The sequence below is a fragment of the Falco cherrug genome, chromosome 12 (assembly GCF_023634085.1).
Source record: "Falco cherrug isolate bFalChe1 chromosome 12, bFalChe1.pri, whole genome shotgun sequence".
Lineage (NCBI taxonomy): Eukaryota > Metazoa > Chordata > Aves > Falconiformes > Falconidae > Falco > Falco cherrug.
Window position 1 is genome coordinate 8,691,035 of NC_073708.1, and position 21,028 is coordinate 8,712,062.

The window sequence follows — 21,028 nt, forward strand, 5'->3', positions numbered from 1 at the left end:
TAACAATAATAGATTCGTATAGCTAATTGCACATTTGACACTGTACTCTTAACCAGGATAGAATAAAAAAAGGATTAAAAAAAAAGCAACCTCTACAAGTTACAGCTGCTATGAGAATTAATACCTATTATTTCCTAGAGCTTACATTAATCCTTCCTAGGAAATTATTTTATTTAAGTAAATATTTGAGTAATTTTTTTCCCCTCAGCCCTAACATTCTTGAATGCTTGCTGCTTAGGTCTGAGGCACACTTGGAGCAAGAACGAGTTGCTGTCCCTGCCACTGCTTATCCTGTAGAACACAACCAATTGGACTCTCATCCAAAGACAGACTTTTTCAGAGAATCAGAAGTAGAAGTACAGAAGTTCCCAAGCAGGCCTTTGGAAGATGTACAGCCTCTCCAGACTGACACACCTAACACTGCAGTTAATTTTGAAGGAGTGAATGAGAAAGGTACACACAGCTCTCCGGAAGAATTGGTGCCTGTGGGGGAAAGTCACTCTTCTCTAAAGAGAAGCATTTCCCATGGTTCGAGTCACTCTCTAAAATCAGAAGACCAGAGGAATGAGACAGCAACAAATATCTCTAAATTAAATAACAGGCCTGTTGAGACAAAGGAGACAATTGAGAGACTCGAGATTAAGCCAAAAAAAGAAATTTTGATCAATAATAGAATGTCAGAAGGACCAAAACCTGAAAAAACTTTCAAACCTAAGTCTGAAACAAGATGGGGTCCTAGGCCAGGTTACGGCAGGAGAGACGAAGGTGGTGATAGACCAGTAAGAAGATCGGGTCCTATTAAAAAACCTGTGCTTAGAGATATGAAGGAAGAGCGTGAACAGAGAGAAGAGCGTGAACAGAGGAAGGAGAAAGAAGGAGAAAAGACAGCTAATGAAAAACCTAGCAAGTCTGAAAAAAGTGACAAAAAAGAAGCACCTCCAGTGCCACTGCCTCAGGCTGAGCCAGACACATCTGCCTCCAGCAGCACTCCTCTAGCTAAGAAGATAACCCAGGATGCTGCTCCGACACCAGCAAGCCAGGAGAGCGGTCAAACCGAGACCACAGCTAAAGCTCCAATTCAGCCACCCGCGCCTCCAGTCCAGCAGCCGCTACCGGCTGCCCAGCCTGCCGCTCCGCAGCTCCCCCCTGCAGTGCAGCAGCAGCCCCTGCCTGCTCAGCCGGCAGCACAGCAGCAGCCCCATGTTCAGCAGCCAGCTACTGCAGTGAAGGAAGAAAAGCAGACTGAGAAGGTCGTTAGCAAGGAGGTTGTAGAGAAGCCACGCTTAGAAACTAGGCCAGTAAAAAGAGAGCCTGGCTTACCCCCTAGGACATACTGGAAAGAAGCTAGGGATAGAGACTGGTTCCCAGATCAGGGATACAGAGGCAGAGGTCGTGGGGAGTATTACTCTAGAGGTCGTAGCTACAGGGGTTCTTACGGAGGACGCGGTCGGGGCAGTAGAGGCCATAATAGAGAGTACCCACACTACAGAGATCCTAAGCCTAGAACAGAGCATGTGCCTTCGGGGCCTGTTAGGCAAAGAGAAGAGAGTGAAACTCGTAGTGAGAGCTCTGACTTTGAAGTAATCCCAAAACGGCGGCGACAGCATGGTTCAGAGACAGATTCTGACAGTGAAGTTCACGAAAGTGCAAGTGACACACTGCTTTCAGACAAAGACAGTCTAATCAAAGGCAAGCACCCAAAAAGAGAAGAGAGAGCTGATGGCAAGAAGCCTCCAAAGCCCCTGTCTTTCAAACCTGAACACAGTATCAGAGTAGACAGCAGATCCTTAGAAAAAACATACATAAGAGATGATGAGAACAAACCCAAACCAGGATTTCTTCCTAAAGGAGAGCCTTCTAGACGAGGCAGAGGGGGAATGTATAGACGTGGTGGCAGGGATCCTGGGGGGCGTCCTCCACGTCCATCCACAATAAGGAGACCAGCCTACAGAGACAATCAATGGAACCCTAGGCAAACGGAGATCATTAAACCAGAAGACGGGGAACCTCCAAGAAGAAATGAACATTATGGTCCTATACCAGTTGATAAAAGGCCTCCAAAATTTGAGAGAAAGTTTGACCCGAATAGAGACAGACCTCGAAGACAAAGGCCAGCTCGGCCTCCAAGGCAAGATAAGCCACCACGATTCAGGCGCCTAAAAGAAAGAGAGGCCGCCTCAAAGATAAGTGAGGCTGTAACCAATTCATCAGCAAGTGCCGCAGTTAGTAATGCAGTTAATGAGCCCTCCAACACTGCTCTGGATGTGTCGGGAAGTAAGACACCAGACTTGTCCAACCAGAATTCTTCAGACCAGGCAAATGAAGAGTGGGAAACAGCATCAGAAAGCAGTGACTTCAATGAGAGGCGTGAGAGGGATGAAAAGAAAACAGCAGATGCAGCAGCACAGGTGGCTGCAAAGGCAGGAGAAAACACTGGAGCTCCAAAAAGGGAAATAGCCAAAAGAAGTTTTTCTAGTCAGCGGCCTGGAATAGACCGTCAAAACCGACGTGGCAACAATGGTCCAGCTAAACCAGGGAGGAACTTCTCGGGGCCTAGGAGTGAGAGACGGAGTGGTCCTCCACCCAGAAGTGGAAAAAGAGGGTGAGTGCCATATTCTGTTAGGAAGCACATGTGGTCATGATCTTCTGTTGTCCTCTGTGGTTCAAAATCATTTGTTGCGACGGAGGGAAGACACAGTCACTCAATATGAGTGATCAGCAGACTTCATTTATTGTGCCTTACAGTCATCTTTTATACCTTGTTATAATTAGCTCATACATATTACAAAAGTTAAGCTCATTATTGGTTAGTTGCCTAAATATCAAGCCGGCCCCTAGTTTCTCTTCTGTAGTTTTCTGTTCCCACCTGCAACATTCTTTTCCCACCGAAATTTTCCTGTTATTGTGTAACAAGAACAGCCAAAGACAGTGTATTTTTGCTTTACTTCAGATAAGCTGAGAGCGATGTGCATTTTTGTCCAGCCAGCTGGACTATGTCTATGTGACCCTTTTCAGCTAGCCAGTTATCCACAATCATTAGCAGTTACTTTAGATCTGTAGAATGGTAGAAAAGAGGGCAAAACAAACACAGGAACCTGTGACTATGTACTTTCTGTTTTTTCTGGTTTTATAGACACTGGGAACATGGAGCTAAGAGTAAAGTGTTCTTGTATGCACAGTGTTAAAAATGCCTAATTAAAAAAAAATAAATTGTAGTGCTGTTTGAGTAGAGCTGTATTTCTCAAGATTTGGGTGTAAGGTGCAATGTAATGTGAGCGGGTTTGCAGTTAATACGTAAATTGCTGCATTGCATTTTGCATCGATCAACTAAAGGGACAAGCATGTTGATGAATACTTGCGGTTGAGACTATACTTTGTTTCTCTATGCTAAATTTGACTGTGAGTTGATAATTATTTAATGTTACTATTTGCTCGCTGTTTTGTAGCCACAGTGCACAGTAGTCTGGTAAGTGGGAGGCAGGACAAGACATTTATTTGTTGAATGCTTACTGTGTACTGTAGGACTCTTGTGCTTGTAGGTTGCTGTACTGTAAGTTCAGGTTTTGACTGGGCTTTAAAAACTTGTGACCAGTGCTTTAATTTCAGAGTTAAAACTGCTAAGAATTCCTGTGACTAGTCACTTAAAAGTGATGTTGAAGCAAAAATTGGGTATTCAAGGTTCCACAGCAAAGTCAGAATGCTGTGAATCTGACTCTTATGGCTTCAGATAGCTTTTAGCAAGTGAGCCTGTGGAGCAAGTATGTTGTACCTTGTTTGTATTTGTTCACGTGGCATACTGTAAGCTTCTGTTGGGTTTGGGTTTTGGGTTTGGTTTGGGGTTTTTTTTCCATGGAAGGCCCTACAGCAGTTAAAGTATACTGAAACTGCGTACTTGTTGAGTTTTGGTACCTCTACATAGGCCAAGCCAGAGGTGACCTTAAAATTACACTCTTTTCCTATGATTCTTTTTCGCAGTAGGACATTTGATATGTCCACAAAACAGCTTTTACTGTTAAGCTGCTTCTCATTGAGGAGCTGGAAGTAAAAGTCTGTAGCCTACTAAGAGCTGCACAGTAGACACTTGCAGTCCTGCAAAGGGATCTGCATTAGATTGTTAGCTCCTTCCTGAGTGTCCTCTGTGGCTGGTCATTAATTTTCGCCATTTTCTTTTTCTAATACAGGCCATTTGAAGAGCAGACAGCAGCTGTGCCTGGTGTTGATCCCACCAACAACAGTGCTTTACATCAGGAGGATGGAGGTGTTACTGCTGCAGGACAAAAGAGTGCTAAGGATCCAAGTGGCAAAAAGCGAGAAGAACCTAAGGCTGGTCCAAAGAAGCCTAAGGAAAAAGTGGATGCCTTGTCTCAATTTGATCTTAATAATTACGCAAGTAAGTGTTGATAATATGCTAACAAGAATTTGTAATCCTGATAACTTTGCTGCATATAGAGCTAGATATTTGAAAACTTAAGAGTGATTTTTTTTTTAAACACTAGTATAATTGTGTACTTGAGTATTGCTACATTTGTCATACCGAACTAATAATGTGTGTCTCTAAAAGGTGGCACATCTCATTGTGTGGTTTTTTGCATAGATTAGAACAGTTTTCCATCATGTAATCTTAACTGTGGTGTTCATACCATTGTCCACCACACTCTAATTTGCCTTTATAACCTTCATAAGCAAAAGCAGTGGATATCACTGCTAAGCTTACAGCTAGTATCCAGGAAGGCTGTTCATTATTTGTTACTATGTTTTAGTTCTTATTTCCTGGAGAGTCTGGTACAGGAACCTCCCATTTTTCAATTCTTAAAGAAGACTGTCCTTGTCTTCAAGCTGAACAGCAAAGCACTTGGCAAGCAGAAGCTTACCTTTAATCAGGGCCACCATCTGTGTCTGTGGAGAAATAGCTTCCACTCTAAAGCAGATTTTTGGCTTGGTGCAGTGCATCTGAAGCTGTTAAAACAGCAGCATCTATACCTTTCCTTTTTCTGTAGGTGTTGTGATCATTGATGATCACCCTGAAGTGACAGTAGTTGAAGACTCCCAATCTAACTTGAATGATGATGGTTTCACAGAAGTGGTGTCTAAGAAGCAACAGAAACGCTTGCAAGATGAAGAGCGCAGAAAGAAGGAAGAACAAACAGTGCAGGTACAAGACCAGCATTTATAGTGGGAAAGAGCTCCTTGCAGTATGGGGAATGTTGTGAAGTGTGCAGAAGCTTCCTTTTGAAGAAGCTGTATTTTCACCTTATAACTAGATAGTTGTATTTATATTAAGTTGTTCGCAATTAGTAAATTAATTTTACTTAGTAGTCTTAGGATTCTGTACTTCCTGATTGGGCACTGTCAGGCGGGTGGAACTGGCAAACTGAAAACACATTTTTCATACTGTGATAAATGATTTATACTACTGCTTCATCTATCAGTTGATTCCAAGAGAAAAAGGGATGAGAAATTGTTCCTGTGGTTAAATACCCCTAAAAAAAATAAACTAACTTAAGATGGGGTTAATCAGTTTGCTTTTTGCTGCTACACAAAATGTACAGTTGGTGTCAATACAGACTGTCAGCTCTAAGAATAAAATTGGCTTCTGCTTACAGGTTTGGACCAAAAAAGGATCAAGCGAAAAAGGCAGAGGTCAGAATTCCAAGCTCCCACCCAGATTTGCCAAAAAGCAGCAGCAACAGGCAGCTGCTGCAGCTGCACAGCAGGCACAAGCTCAGGCACAAGCTCAAGCACAACCTCCATGTACAACGCAGACTCCAGGTCAGCCACAGACTCCAGTTCAGCCACAGAACCAGGCTGCAGGAGGGACAGCCAGCACAGAATACACAGTGTCAGGCAAAGTTCTGCAAAACACCCAGGCTCATAATGGTCTCGGAACTGAATTATGGGAAAACAAGGTGCCGTCTACAGCAGTTCTAAATGACATCTCCAAAAAATGTAAGTGGTGGCTTTTGGATTTGGGGTGGGGGCAAGTGTTACAGTTAGCGAATGCTGATTGCCAGCTCTCTCTGTTGATGGCTCATTTCTAACTGCAAATGTATTTTGCACAGCGAATAGAGGGCAGCATTCCCAAGTGCAGTGTTGTAACCTATAAATGCTGCTGAAAAGATTTTTGCAGTATGATATTATTCAGTATTTTAATGTTGTTGTTACATTCTTCATTCACTATGAATGAGCAGCTGCCGCTTTCTTCAGGAATCTGTTTTGTTGGGCTTGGTCATGCTTCCAAACGTGATGGTTGCCCCACTTGAAAGCAGCTGAATAGGTGGCATTTTGTTAACTACTGAATAGGTTAACAACTTCTTAACCAAAGCTTATTTAATCAAGAAATCTGTAAATTTTTTTTAACTCTTTTCTTAATTGTCAGTGGGACCCATTAGCCCACCTCAGCCACCTTCGGTCAGTGCTTGGAACAAGCCTTTGACGTCTTTTGGTTCAGCTACATCTCCAGAGGTAAGAACGAAGGGAAGAAGAGTGAAGCTTACCCAAATTATATCTCATTGAGATTGGGTACCAACTATCCGTTTATTCAGGTGTGCACATACTGAAACTATTATGTGTAGAATTCTATGAAGGCAGGAGATAGTACAGAAACACAAGATGCAGGCTGGTGCTTTTATGATTGCAGCATGGAAAAACTGCTCTCTTGAATCTGTGAATGGTTGAGTTTTTGTCTATTGATAGCTGTTATTCGGTGCATTTTTGAAGTAAAAGTATTGCCTAGTTTGCATGTGAACATTTGTGTACAGTTCAGCAATGTAGACAGAAGCAGGATGTCTCCAAGGAACTAAATTTCTTTTGTGTCTCTTATTAAAAATCAGAAGCATCTGCTGCTTTTAGTATCTCTAACTACATTAGCTTTGCTTATTGTGTGGAATTTGCATAGCCCTAAATTTTACATTTAAAGTCCTGTGGCTTTGTTTTCTTGGGCTTTTTTGGTTTTGACTTTATTATTTTAAACTGTAAGAATGTGACGTAACTTCTTAGGAGACCATTTTGACTGCATAAAAGGAGATCTGGAAATCTTTTTTAATTTTGTATTGTTCCTCTTGAATTGAACATTAATTTTTGAAACTTCAGGAGAATGTTGTGAACCTGAATCTGGACGTTTTGATACTGCACTTGTCCCTTCCCCCTTTTCTACCAGTTTATCGTCTTGGTCTTGTTTACATATTCCTTCACTGCTTTTTTTTCTTACTCTTGAGCTTGTATAAATAGTAGGAACTTGAGGAGGAGGAAGTGTACATTCCTGCATTGTTTACTCTTGCAAATCTGTTGCAGTCACAAATAATAGTTTTGCTGGCAGAAGATAAAAGTACTCTTTTAGTGTTTTTTAGCTGAGCATATTTTGTGCTCATTTCTGAACCACTGGCATTGTACTGATCTAGAAATCATTTTAAATGTGTTGAATGTTTCCCTTTTTAACTAGGGGACAAAGCCTGGGCAAGAAGGTGGAGTAGATCTTGGCATAGAAACTATTCAGTTTGGAGCCCCAGCTTCCAGTGGCAGTGACAATGAAGTTGGCCCTGTACTTTCTGAGAAGTCCACTGACAAGCTACCAGAACCAAAAGAGCAAAGACAGAAACAGCCTCGAGCTGGACCCATCAAAGCACAAAAGGTAAAAGGTCATATCTTCAGTATAAACTTTTTAACTTGAAGTTCAGCCAGAAAGAGGTTATAAATGATGAAATAGTATACTCATTCAGTTAGGACTGGACCTCCAAAAATTGCATTCCCCTTTTGTTTCCTAAAACAATCAACATGTTACTTCTTGGGGAGAAGGTGGGGAATTCAGTTCAAGAAGCAAGTGTAAGCACCATCGTAGCCCAGCAGAGTTTGTCCATTGGCTCTCTGCTTGGAGCAAGGGATGTGGCTGCAGCAGAGATAGGCGTATGGATTTGCGATAGTTTTGTTGGGAGGCTGTGGATAGGATGGAGTATTTTGGTGGTGTTTTGTAGTTTGGGGTTTTTGGTTTTCTCTTGAGCTTGCTTCACTCGGGCTTTGAGAGCTGTTTTGAAGCAGTCATTCTTTTTCTGCCTTGAATAGATCTCCAGTTTCAGTAGATCTTGCCGCCATGCCTGCCTTGCCCCCTCTAAATGATGCATGGTGCCCTGCTTAGTTTTGTAGCCAGATTACGAAGATGAGTAATACATCACGTTGCAGGAAAAGAAGTGTTTTGTGGTAAGAGGGGAGTGTTAGAGCCACTAATTTGAAGTTTCAAATTCAAATGTACAGATGTGTAGATAACTGATTTTTTTGCAGCTGATCTAGGAAGATCAAATAGGTAATCAAATTTATCTCAATTTTTAAAAAAAGTGTATCGCTTGCACTCCAGAGATTTAGGGGCTCCATTCATTTGTCATCATGTTGTGTTTCCATTGTTACCACTCATATGGAGCCATACTTTCTCCTCCTGTCATTTAGATTATTACACTTGGTGGTCTTTCATGTTAATGAAACATACTTTCCTGTTATTTCCACCTCCAATGCATACTTATCTGTGCATCACTAGCACTCAGCATCAGCATTTTACTCCCAGAAAGAGATGGTTATAGCAAATAAACTTGGCTGGTGACTTACAGAACCAGCTATTTCAGTTCCTCTTGATGTCTGAGATTTGGCAGTGGTCCCGCTGTAATTAAAGCCCTCTTGTCTTTCTAGAAGACCGGGTGTTTCTTTGTGTTGGTTGTGTTTGGGGGGCGGGGCAGGGGGGTGTGTCTCCAAAAAAAGCTGAAATCTAAAAGTGCAGTCAATGTAGGATGAATTTAACCTCTGCTACGTGAGGTCCTCCATGGGAGTGCTGCAGTTCATGGGTTTTATTGCAAAATACAAAAAGCATACAGCAGAGAAATACACAGTAGTTAATACTACTAGTGAATTGTAGTAACCCAGCACGTTCAAAACCTGTATCTCAGATACACTAGCAGCATGCCTAAAATGCTCTCAGGAAATCACGTAAAGATACTGAACTCTAAAGTTAAATAAATATATAGTCAGTCTGCTTCATACTGTATACAAAGTTCCTTTTTTTCTGCTTGGCTATAGTTATAAAGACTGTTGTAGATTTTGTTGAAAGACAAAACATGTGACTAAACGGTAAATTAACTGGAGATTAACATTTTTGTGGCTCTTCTGAATGAGAGGGCTGTAATCCTTTAACTGTCTTGATGACAAAAAAAAAATCCCAATAAACAATTCCTACACACCCACCACCCCCATAGCAATATTGTTTGCTATGAAGCCTAAATACAGACTTATGTTCAGGATTGGAGGTTAGTATTGTTGGACTGATACGGGTGATGTGAGAGGACCATACCTCAAACAAAGCAGTTTACCTTTCCAAGTGTGACCTTAAAGTGTCTGGAGGATTTTCTGCCTCTGTAAACTGTTAGAGGAAAAAAATGCATGGGGTGAGATGAGTCTCGTGTTCCTGATTGCTGCATTGGAATGCTCAGACATCTGGTGCTACTGTTGTTTTCTTCCTTTCCTCTGAAAGCTAGTCTCTGCTGGCCTCCTGAGGGTACCCAATACCTTTGGGAAACTCCACCCTCCCCGAAGCCCAAAGGCATTGTGTTGTGAAGAGTCATCTGCTCCTGAAACAGCTGGTTTGTATTTATAGAGACAATACCAGCAGCTTCTGTCTTTCTGCTATCAAAGCTTAAGGAATAGGATTTTCAGGACTGCCTTTAAAGAATCATTGTGTTGCTCTGTAGTGAAATGGGCTGAGTAGTCTCAGCCAGAAAGGATGTGGCTATTCAAACAGCAGAGCATTCAGGTTCCCTGGGGCCCTTCGTTCTGCTTTAATTCAGCTGCACAGAAAGGAACTACTGAGTTGCAGCAGTTATTCCAGCCGTGGTGTCTGCAATATAAGGCAACACTTGTGTGTAGGTTTGGGGTTTTTTTTGGATATCCCCTTAGTTCACAATTCCTAGGGAAAAATGCTGCCAACATCCATACATTGAGATATCTTCAAATGAAGGTAGAGTCTTCTGTTGTAGTTTCCTGGGCCCTGTAAAATCCTGATTCTCTGAAAATTAAAATAAACCTGTATGTATAAGAAAAGCACAAAAAAGTATAGAAGCCACAAGACTTCTTAAACATGAGGAGAGTCAAACTGGCTTTCTTCTCTAGGTTTTAACTAGATCCTATTCTAGCTGAACTCTACCACTACCCATAAAACACGTATTGCTTGAAAACAGTGTAGATTCCTCCTGTTCAAAATGAATGCATTTCATGTACATACCAATAACTTAGTCTCAAATGATTTTATCTGTTAGAAAATGCTTACCCTTCAGGAAAGCTTTGTTAGATTTAGGTTTAAGCCTGTTAGAATATTCTTGTGGGATAGGACATGGGAGGGAAGACATAACTGACAAATTAACACTAACTTAGCTTCCAGACTTGAGTCCGGTAGAAAACAAAGAGTATAAACCTGGTCCTATTGGGAAAGAGCGTTCTTTAAAGAACAGGAAGGTGAAGGATGCCCAACAGGGAGAACCTGAGGGACAGGAGAAGCCATCTCCCACCTCTGTCAGAAGTCCAGAACCTGTCACTGCAAAGGAAACCAAAGCAGCAAGTGAACTGAGCACGGAAATAGGAACGATGATATCTGTGTCTGCTCCAGAGTTTGGAACAAACACAAAGGTAAGAAAAATAGTAACAAATCGCTGAGCACTATGTGTAAAATATGATTACATGGATGTCATTGACACTTGGTTGCCTGCTGGTGGGTAATTACCCTGACAGCAGAGTCCACTGGATAGCAGATATGAAACATATTGGTACTGCTTGAATTAAACAGTTCTCCAGAAGCGGTACAAAGACATGCTGTTTGCCATACCCCTGTACAAAGATCAGTTTGAAAGTTTTTAGACTTTTTTTGCTGCCTTGCAAATGTGAAAACTCTGTCCTGAGCCTTGCTGTAGAAAGTGTGGCACTGGAGCCTTGTACAGGCAGATTCTGTAAACTCAGATATATGCGATATATGCAAGACGAGTGCTTGACTTTCAGCAGAGAACTGGAGTAAAGTGGTGTGTGCAGTCGTTGGTTGAGTACCTGGATGACCTGAAGCTGTGAATTGAGTGCTGTTCTGTGAAAAAAGAACTCTCTAAAGCAGGAATATTCAGTGTACCTAAAGGGTCTGTATGTCAGCTCTTGTTGGCTTGGATATTGTCAAGGTTTCCCTTGCAGAGCTCCCTCAGGAGGTTGAGGACTCATTGTAGTTGTCTGTGTGGAACTCCCCTGACTTCTCTGTAACAATGAGATGGTGACTTGCTGTCAGGATTTGTTGTTCTGCAGCTCAGTTCTTAGCTGTGGTGCATTGGTAGCACTGGCTGAAAAACATCCACAAAGGCGCTCTCCTTTTGACCTAAGGACCTGTGTTGGGGACTGACCTCACTACAGCAGTGTTGTGTCTTGAGCAAGAGCTATGGTTGTCGTCTGTCAAATGTAAAGAAACCATGCAGTTTGAGTAGCTGCTAATTAATAGTTCCACCTGCTTTGGTAAAGGAAAAATGCTTCTTGTATGTTTGTGAAGCAGTTTTGTGAGTTTAGATTCATTTGCATGCTGTCTTAGTCTTCCCTTTCCTGGTCTTAAGCAGAAATTTTGTGATGCCTTTCAGGAAAACTGATCTTCTGTCAAAGTTAGATTAGCGGTTGAAGAATCTGAAATGCAGATCACTCACAATGTATCTTTGTGACCCATGGTTAAAGCAAAAAAAAAAAAAACAAACAAACCCAAAAAACCCCCCCAAAACACAACAATTTTGGCAGTTTTTTGCCAAGGTGTCATTGCAAGCAGAAGACACTATGTCAATGAAGTGTTGTTACAGAGCAACTGTTAAGGAGGATATTTGTGTCTGACATGGTAGCTGCAGGCTTGATTTTTTTGAGTGGAATGGCAAATAAGTAAGAAAATACGGTGCTGGGATTTCACATCCTTCCTGGCAGTTTCTATCTTCTAAGTAGATGTGAATAGTTTACGTTGGTACCAGAAACACATAAAGTGCCCTTCTTGTGTACAGAAGCAGAAGTGTAGAGCCATAACCACCAGGCTGCTCAAATATTTGGTAAGAAAGCTGTTTGTTTGTGTGTTATGTTTTTCTCGCTGTATTTCACACTCCTGTGACCAGAGCTCAAGATAAGAGGAGGAGATGTTTCTTCAAAGCCACATACAGAATAGGAAAGATATCTTCATTGATTACTCCACGCTAGCTTGATATAAAGTAGCTCTACCAAAATCAGCATAATTGCCTCTCTACAATTGTGTTTTTAAAGTATGAGATCTTCAAAAAGAAGTCTGGATTTTGTACCTTTCTGACTTTTTTTTTAACTACCACAGTATTGAAGTGCCAGGCTTCTGTTGTCTGTAGGGAAGACCAGAGTGAAAGGAAACTTTCCAGTTTGTGCTGGATATGAAAATCCCCAATAATTTACTCATTAAGTGGTTGTTAATAGAAGCATTTAATAATAGGTCTAAATATTCCTGTCTCAGCAGTTCCAGGTTTGCTTTTGAATTCCTTTGTCATGAGCAGTTTCCAGGGCATCAGCAAGTCTTGCGTTTGTTTTGGGGTTTTTTTCTAGGAAAGAGGTGGTCATATTTTATACTTAATTCTATGGAAGTTGAACCAACAACCTGCAGATTTATTGGATAAGATGAGCTTCATCTAGATTTTGCAGGAATAAACCAGTCTTGCTGCTACTTAAAGTGGCTTTTAAAATGGGTTCAAATACTGCTCCAGCCTTGGAGTTCTGTACTGATTTGTATTGCAACTGCTTTCTCTTGTCTTTGTACTCTTTCCATTGCTCTTTAATGAGGAAGTGATGACATCTTTAATCTGTTGTTTCAATGTCCAGTGTTGAAGTTTTAGCAAACAAGTGATTTCTCTTTTGACACCCTTTAACATCCTTCTTGCAGACTACCACTCAGCTTCCAGGAAGACGTGTTTTCTTTAGTGTATCTGGTGATTTTAAAGTCTGTAAAAGTCAAGCCAGTTGTCCTCCTTCAGAAGCAGCAGCTTTGTAAGAGTACCCCATCCATCCCAAAACAAACATCTTAATAAGAGCATGTGCATTTAGTTATACAGGACTGTTTTACCTTAGAAACTGTAGAAATATAAACCAACTCATACTGGCAAGAAGTGTAAGTTTAGAACATAAGCATGATGCTCTAAAGCAATTGTAGCTGTTTCTCTTGTGGTTTGCAGTATATTTGGAGTAAAGGCAATTTGATGTGTCAGTCTGTGAATCAGGTACCCTTATCAGGAACCTTACCCCTTGACTTTCCCCACCCTATGCTGTCTAAAGTTTTGAAGCTTTCAAATCACAGGAATGATCAATACCTGGTTGCGGACATGGCAATGAAATGTTTGCAGAGGTAGCTGATAATGGCCGTGTCTTACAGAGATGATGTCTAGAAGGACATAGGCTGTACTTGACAATAAATTTTGAGTATCTTTCAGGCTTTCTGGTTTGGGTGATTTACATAAATCAAGAATAAATCAAATAAGTAATTAAGCCCGTATAGCACCCTTATCCTTTATAGCAAAGTCAGCTCTGTCTGCCTTGTCCTTTTGTTCATAAAGTCACTTCAGGTTTTGTGACCTCTTTTTGGGCAAAGTACATAGTTAGAAAAAATTCACCTCTTTTTCTTCAGGTACGAATAATTGGTAGGTAGCTCAAAAAAAGCCAGAGTTTTTTGCTCTGGCTATTATTACTGTTACTGGTTTATAATAAAATAGTCGGTTTCTTCAGTAAAACAGTTGTACAGGAGAATCACTGTATCTGAATTACAGAAGCTTATGGTGATAAGCCATATCTAAGAGATTCCTAGACCTAATGTACCAGTAAATGATAGATGGTGGTTAACCTACAGTTCATGGAGTGGTTGTCTTATGGCTAAAGCACTGTCTTGTCTGCATGTTCAGCACGTAACTAATCATTGTCAGATGGTTCAGCATTGCACATGTACTTCTAATGGCATCAGCGTTGATATGATGGTTTGTTTTTAATTCTAGTGAAAAAGCGTTTTTAAAGAGCTGTAAGTTTCCAAAATGAGAAAGCTAGCCATAGTCTTGATCGGATTTCTTTTGTAAGGAATTTTAGTGCTGAGACGCTGTAAAACTTGCATCCAAACCTTGAAGGAATGTTAATAAAGTTTATATTAAAAACTTCCTCTTGCTTATGCAGTAAAGCATCTTAAAAAAACACGAAGCCAATTAATTACTTCGTTAGAAGGATCTTGTGATTAAAGCAGCTTCATGTGCTTGCCTTGTTCTACCCAAATTAAGGTTGCCTATTGGAATTCAATATAAACATGCAACTTGCAGTTTAGTAGTTCAGATTGTGAGAAACATCATATAGCTCATATTTCACTAGCTTAACAAGTAAAAGAAAACGAAATGGAGAAAATAGTTCTCTGTTTCCTTCATAAATACAATAATAAGTCACATGTGCACATTGTGTCCTCTCTTGCCCCATTATGTTGTCCTAGTCTTCTACCAAAATGAGCTCATCCTTTTAAGGAAGATTCTTTATTTGCCCGGTTAGTATCTTAATGCTTTAATTGCTCTTTTAGGAGACATTGCCATAGGCTTAAGGAGTAAATTGAGTATGCACTTTTTAAATAGCTTATCATTATACCAGTTGGATGCAACTAAACAAGCATTATGTGGTTTGTGCCTTCAAAATCCTTATGTGTTGGCAAGGCCAGGCACTCATCAACAGTTCTGCTGCTAATTTGTCCTTCAGTTCCTTCTTGGTATTTGGTTCCATAGAAACGATAAGAGCCTTTTCTGGGCTTCAGACAGGTAAAACTTGGCCGTTTGTGGTGCTTGCTGAAGAGTGGATCTTGGCTAATTTAGGATCACACCATTCTCTAACAAAATCTATGGCTCAGGTTCTGATAATGCCTGTTTGCCTGGCCAGAATACGCTCAGTAGATACCCAGCGACAAGAACTAAAAATCAGTGCTGAACATGGCTTCACAGAAGTACCAGTGCCTCTTTTGTTCCCAGGAGGTCATTCCTTAGAGAGGTGGCAGTGTTATCGATGAGACTCTTTCATCGGGCAGTTCATACCTACAACTGCAGTAAGTCACTGGCTACAGCTAGGTCCCTGAAAGTGGACCTTGTTCATTGAGCATGTTAAGGTCCACTTAACTGTGACAAACTTCAAGGAAAGCCTCTGGGTAGACTGAACACTCCAGTCCTTTTCTTCCTTGAAATCACTGCCCAATGCAGAAATCAGAAGGTAGACTCCACCATCCAGAGGAACCGAGTCTTGTGACTTTCAGAGGCAAGACTTGAAGGAAAATTGTTTTGCAAATTGCAGCCATCCCTATGTGTTCTTTCTAATCTGGAGGGCCTTACTTGTTATAGATTTACCCAAGAAATTTCTGTATCTATTTAAAGCTACAGAAAGCTTTCAGCTAATGTATTTTATTTTTTAAATAGGCTAAAGCCTCCAACAGGTGGCTAAAGCATCTTGGGTGACAAATGATAATTGGTTACACCATCACAGTCAGTACGTCTACTGCCCAGGCAGTACATCGCTCTGTATATTCTTACTTTACAGACTGTATTTGGACCTGTCTCCAGATGCACATTTTGAGGTCATGAGACAAACTGTAATTGCCCAAGAATTCTTCTGACCTCAGTAGCAATTCAGTAGTAAGGGTTGCTGGACATGCCTTCTAAGAAAAATCTGGTGTGAAATTCTAGTCTTCTGTTGCTTGGTGAACTCCTCCTGTAGAAAGGCTGATACCTGTCCAAGAAATGGAAATCTAATTTAGGTAAGGGAGATATTTTAATGGAATTATTTTTCTTCACAGGAGTCTGTAACAGACTACACTACACCTTCTTCTCATCCTAACACAGTGGCTACTAGCAGTACAAAAATGGAGGAGACTTTGGTGACGAACGTAAGTCTATTGCAGTGATCGTCTTGACTTTGAAGACAAGAAAATATTTTCACGCTTCTTTAAAGCACAAGATAGTTCCTTCAGTAAACAAGCCACTAGGGTTTCTTTCATGTTAACTAGCTGTGCATTATCCAGTAATCTTACTCTGAAGGACATACGGTTTGATTAGTATCTGTTCTGGAATTCTTCAGGTATTTTCTTGTCTTTCGAACAACCACGATGAGCTAAAGAGCACAGAAAGTGGAGAAGATATTTCTAGGGACAAGTCTATAAAAGCGAAAATAGGCATAATGAGGGAGTGTGCTCTCAGCAGCAGTTGGGACTTGAACGTGGTACCAGTAGCAAAGCTCTGTAGGTGAGTTTGAAGAAAGGCTTTTACAGACAAAGGAATTTTGAACTGTAGCCTGAAATCACGGCAACTGTGTGTAAAGGGAGCAGCTTAATGGTTTCTGAAAGCAGACAGCAGGCATTCAGTTGTTCATATGCTATGGAGATGAGATGTTTGCAGTCCTCGTAAAGCCAATGATCCTGATTGTGTGAGCATGGTGTAGTGACTGAGAGCTGGGTTGTGACCTGTATTGAGATGAAGTTTGTCTTGAGAGTGTGCTGGGAGGATGTTGGGGAACTTTGAGCTTGTGGTTTTTGTTGTTTGAGTAGCAGGAATAGAATTAGCTCAGAGATGAGTCACTTGTTGATTGGAGGAAGAAAGAATCATACAGTAGGATCTCTGGTTTTTATGAAGATGGCTTGTGAATTCCATCAAAGAACTTACTGCAGCATCCTTTAAAGCAGATTTCAAGCAATACTGGTTGAACTTCCTCTTCTGCTGGATTTTCTGGTGGTGGTGGTGTTTGTGTCTTTGGTGGTTAGTGTAGAAGAGTGAATTCTTTTGTGTTGATGATGTTAGTGTATGTTCCCCTGTGGTGTGTTGGAGTTGGCTTTCCAACACAGGAAGTAGGGGGTCTTGGCCACAAAAGGATTTGTGCTATCACCTGCTTCAAAGCTTCAGTATCTGTCTCTTGGATTAGCCTTGTCTCATCCAGTCAGAGTCCATTAGCTGTGGTCTGAATGGAAGAAGAAATGATTAGCAGTAATAGACTGGCCGTTGCAGTATTTTCGATACATTTCATTTAAAACTTCTAGTAAATCCATCAGTGTTTTCTTGGGTAAAGACAGCAGTAGCATTGTATCAAGTTTATTTCTTTAAGTTTCACGTCTTTCATCTTTTCAAAGAGAAGATAACTGAATTGAGTTACTGGATGGCAAATCTGTTTTGGTTTGTTTCATGGTCCTGTGACTTTGGAGGTTTATAGCTTCCTTTTTTCAGAAACTACATCTTGGAACTCAAGGTCATGAAACCCCATGTACTGTACTTGTACAAAAGGGGACAAACTTGGCTTGGGAAGAATTTTTGCATATCAGTAAACTGAAATGGTACTTTGAGGTAAATCCCAAAGCAGAAAATTGGCATTTGTTTATGCAGAAGACATAGAAACTTTAGAACCTTAGTCTTCAGTCTCTTAAAGAGAGATGAGAAGCACCTCAGCACCTGCTGAATGGCCTTTCCCCGCCTACCAGATTTTCACCTTATTTTATCAAAATCTCCCTGCCAAATGCTCAAGCCTTGAAGAAATTGTAGCTCACTTAATAAAGCTTGAGCTTTGCTTTTCTGGGGCTTTTGTAGTAGACATAGTTAGAATGTGATGTGTGTTGCCTGCCTTTCAGGTGCCCCTGCCCCACACCCTTCCCCTCCCTAGGAGGGAGACTCTACAACAGAGCTCCAGCCTAACTCCAGTTTCTCCCGCTACCGTCGACCTCACCCTCAAGGTATGTACCACATCCCTCTAAGGGTTGTTTTCTTGCATGCAGGGGAAAAAGTTAATGGAGAACTTGCTGGTGAACCTTTTTTTTAGAGCCTTCCTTTGTTTCCTCTGCTGAACTGCTTTTGCATATAAACGGATGGCTGAAACACAAGACTATCAAAGGATGCATTTAAATTACAATTCTCTAACCCCATTTTGCATTAACACTTGGCATCTCAACCAATCTTGGCTCCCACTGCCCTGAAAAAAAAGATCCTAGCATTTTAGCATTGTACAATAGTGTTCATGACAAACCATCAGAATGCAGGTGAGGTGTGTTCTGAGAGTTTAGCTTAAAGTAAGTTGCCTGGTTTGGTATTAAAGGCTGTAAGGAGGTGCCTTGTAAGCCAAGCTTGATTTCTTCTTAGCTGTAAGATTTTGGTGCAGTGATAATGTGGTTTTGAGTTGGATGGCTGAAGTTCTATATAATGAAATGTAGGTGGTGGTTTTGTGTTTACGAAGGGCAGTTTGATCAGGTAGCCAGAACGTGTTTTGTCGTGTTAATAAATGTTCTGTTTTCTGCTCTCCAGTGTAGAGCAAGTGTGTAGAATATTTGGAATGGTGTTTTCCCATTTTGTTGGATTTTGGACTGTGCATATTGTATAACTCACTAACATAGAGTTGGGCTGTAGCTTTGCTACTGTATATTTAGAAGGTGTTGGTCTCTTTTTTTTTTTTTAATTATTTTTATTTTTTTGTGTCCTAGATCTGCTTTGTGTTTGTGACTGCAGGTGTCTGAACAAGTAGAAATATTGTTGCTGCTTCTAGTATTAAGGAAGAGTGATGTTTGAACTTAGTTTCTCTAAAACTTTAAAAGATTAAAAAAAACTAGGGATTGGTTGTGGAACTAACACTTTGGAGAAAATTGCTTGTCAATCCCAGTGAGACTTGTCTCACTGGCATGGTTTGACAGCTGCTTGCTTGCGTTCTCTACAGATGATAGTTATTAATGATCTCTCGTTGAATCTTTGCTTTTCTTTTTTTAACACCTTATTTCTGGGTGGGGGGGTGGGAATAACATTACTTTTAAAACAATAGACCAGCAAAAATTGGAAGAGGGCTGAAGAGGGACAGCTAATTTAACAAAAATCTGGTTTTCTATTGCATTCTTATGTAATAAGTTACCATAATCTGACTTTCTGGCGCCTGAAAGCACTTTTCTAAAATAGCAGTCTCTTAACTACTTTAGCAGCTGGATATCTGATTCACATGTAATGCAGGTAGGAATGTTACTATAGCATGATGCTGCAGAGAATGTGACACTGCTCAGTTACAAAGCAAACTGTGGTATTTGTCATTCATACTGCAGTTTCTTTCTGCTGTTCTGGTGTTGGTGGTTTGATTGCTTTCTCAGTGGATGATAGACCTTGGATGTGTGCTAACAAAATATGTCAAACATCTGTGGTTTGAGGCTACCTTGAAGAAGATTCTGACCAAAATCTGAATGGAAAGGCATTTGAAAGCAGCTTTGTCTCTAACTTCTCTATTCCAGCCACTGGAGCTCTGACTCCCTTTTGCAAATGCTGAAGGCAACAGGCTTGTTTTGCAGCATGGACTGAGATACTATCACTTTCACAACAGGCCTTCTGATTCATTACAGAGCAGAGCTGCTCTTTATGTCATCCTTTGCAACATAATACTTGCTTCTTTTTAAAGATACTTCTGGAGCAGCAGAGAGGAAAGCGTTTAGATCCTTCTCCTAAAGGAGCAAAATCTCCAGGCTCTGCCTCCATAAAGGAATAATCCTTACACCTCCTCTTTCCTCCATCCCCTATCACAGACTGTCTGTGAGGAGTCACAGCAGGGGAACTCAGCCACAATTGCTCCCACTACGTGGCATCATTCTGCCAAGGTGCAGGTATAAGGTGCTCGCATGGGAAGGCTTGTTGAGATCTCTTGTTTCTTTGGAGTAACTTTGCTGAAGACATCTTTACTAAGGCAGACGTTGTCTTAAGGACTTAGCTGATAGGACTGTTGGTAGGTAAGGAGCTGAGCAAAAGAAAGTCCAAAGCAATATTCAGCTGAGCTGCCTGGCCCTCTCCCATGTTCCAAGGTTCCATCTAAAATTCTTGTGTAGGCATCTGGTCCAGAATCTGAAACATTTCAACTTTGTTTTTCTCTTCACTTAAGCTTTGGTGTACTTAAGGCACATTGGTACTTGTCTCCAGTTAAGTTTTTGGGTATACTTACTGGGCCTTTATTGCCATGTGAAGGCCCTAGCAGGTCAGCGGTGAAAAGATGCCTCAAGCAACCATGATCTCCAACGTGTGCTCTCCTTTTCCCACAGCTGAGTGATCAGTGAAATTACAGCGCTTTCCCCAGCCTCAGTTAATTTAGAGCCTGTTACTCCTTCATATCTGGTCTGTAGGTGGTGCTGTGTAGGCACTCCTAGGGTACCAGTGTCTTTTACATCTTTTTTCTGGCTTAAGAAGTTAAAGATTGTTAAGGAGCTTTCTAAGAGCAAAGCTGTTAGAAAACTCAGATTTCTGTTACATGTCTTTTATTGCAAATTGGAAAATTGAAGACAAAATACAGTATGTAGACTCCAGTTTTTGGTATCGGTAGTTTCTCCAGGAGATCATGAGACTTGGTGAACATGGTAGGAGCTTCTATACCTTCTTTATTCAGATGTTCACAGGTGGTATTTCACTTTCTTTTAGTACCAGTGCATTACCCTGTCTTACCAGAGCCTGTGGCGATCAGAAAGGAGCTTGTAGTGTTACCTGTACCCCACCTTAAGCAAAACCCTTTCCAGCAGATGAATAATAAATTTTGAAGTTTGCCCTGTCTGAAATGTTGTGGAGGGGGAACAGACTGCTTGCTGGGGAAGGTGGCCTCAAAAATGAAAATAGGTGACTTGGCTCCAAACGAGTTAATACGTAACAAAGTTTATCTTTACTCTTTTGAGGAATGCAGAACTCTTTTATTTTTTTTTCTCCCCCCCCCCCCCCCCCCCCCCATATGGGTGTGTATTGATCACCTGTTACCCAGTTCTTTCAGTAATGTTTTGGGGTTTTTATCACTTCTGAAACATCTAGACAAATAACTTGAGTCATGTTCAGTCTGTCCAGACTCTGCCTACCTCATGTACAACAGGGAACAGGGTAGGTTGAAAGGATGACTTATGGAGACTGCAAGTCTCAGTTAGGGAGCTCTATTGATGCAGGTAGTGAGGTCAATTTGTTGGTGAGTATATATTTGTCCCTTTACATATACCATTAAAGACAGCACCTGGTCT

The 21,028-nt window shown here is 41.0% G+C and overlaps 1 protein-coding gene across 23 annotated transcripts in view; it reads left to right on the forward strand.

Annotated features, from left to right (window-relative positions):
- Positions 1 to 21,028, forward strand: part of PRRC2C (proline rich coiled-coil 2C) — a 75,605-nt gene that overhangs the window by 37,243 nt on the left and 17,334 nt on the right. For 10 of the 23 annotated variants that reach the window (XM_055725047.1, XM_055725051.1, XM_055725050.1 and 7 more), the window contains exons 16-24: positions 239 to 2,602; positions 4,182 to 4,390; positions 4,998 to 5,152; positions 5,604 to 5,946; positions 6,377 to 6,462; positions 7,439 to 7,627; positions 10,402 to 10,653; positions 15,839 to 15,928; positions 17,654 to 17,755. In XM_055725047.1, coding sequence (XP_055581022.1) covers positions 239 to 2,602; positions 4,182 to 4,390; positions 4,998 to 5,152; positions 5,604 to 5,946; positions 6,377 to 6,462; positions 7,439 to 7,627; positions 10,402 to 10,653; positions 15,839 to 15,928; positions 17,654 to 17,755 — 3,790 coding nt within the window. The remainder of the gene's footprint in view (positions 1 to 238; positions 2,603 to 4,181; positions 4,391 to 4,997; positions 5,153 to 5,603; positions 5,947 to 6,376; positions 6,463 to 7,438; positions 7,628 to 10,401; positions 10,654 to 15,838; positions 15,929 to 17,653; positions 17,756 to 21,028) is intronic. The other 13 variants (XM_055725059.1, XM_055725069.1, XM_055725062.1 and 10 more) reach the window with 7 other exon arrangements.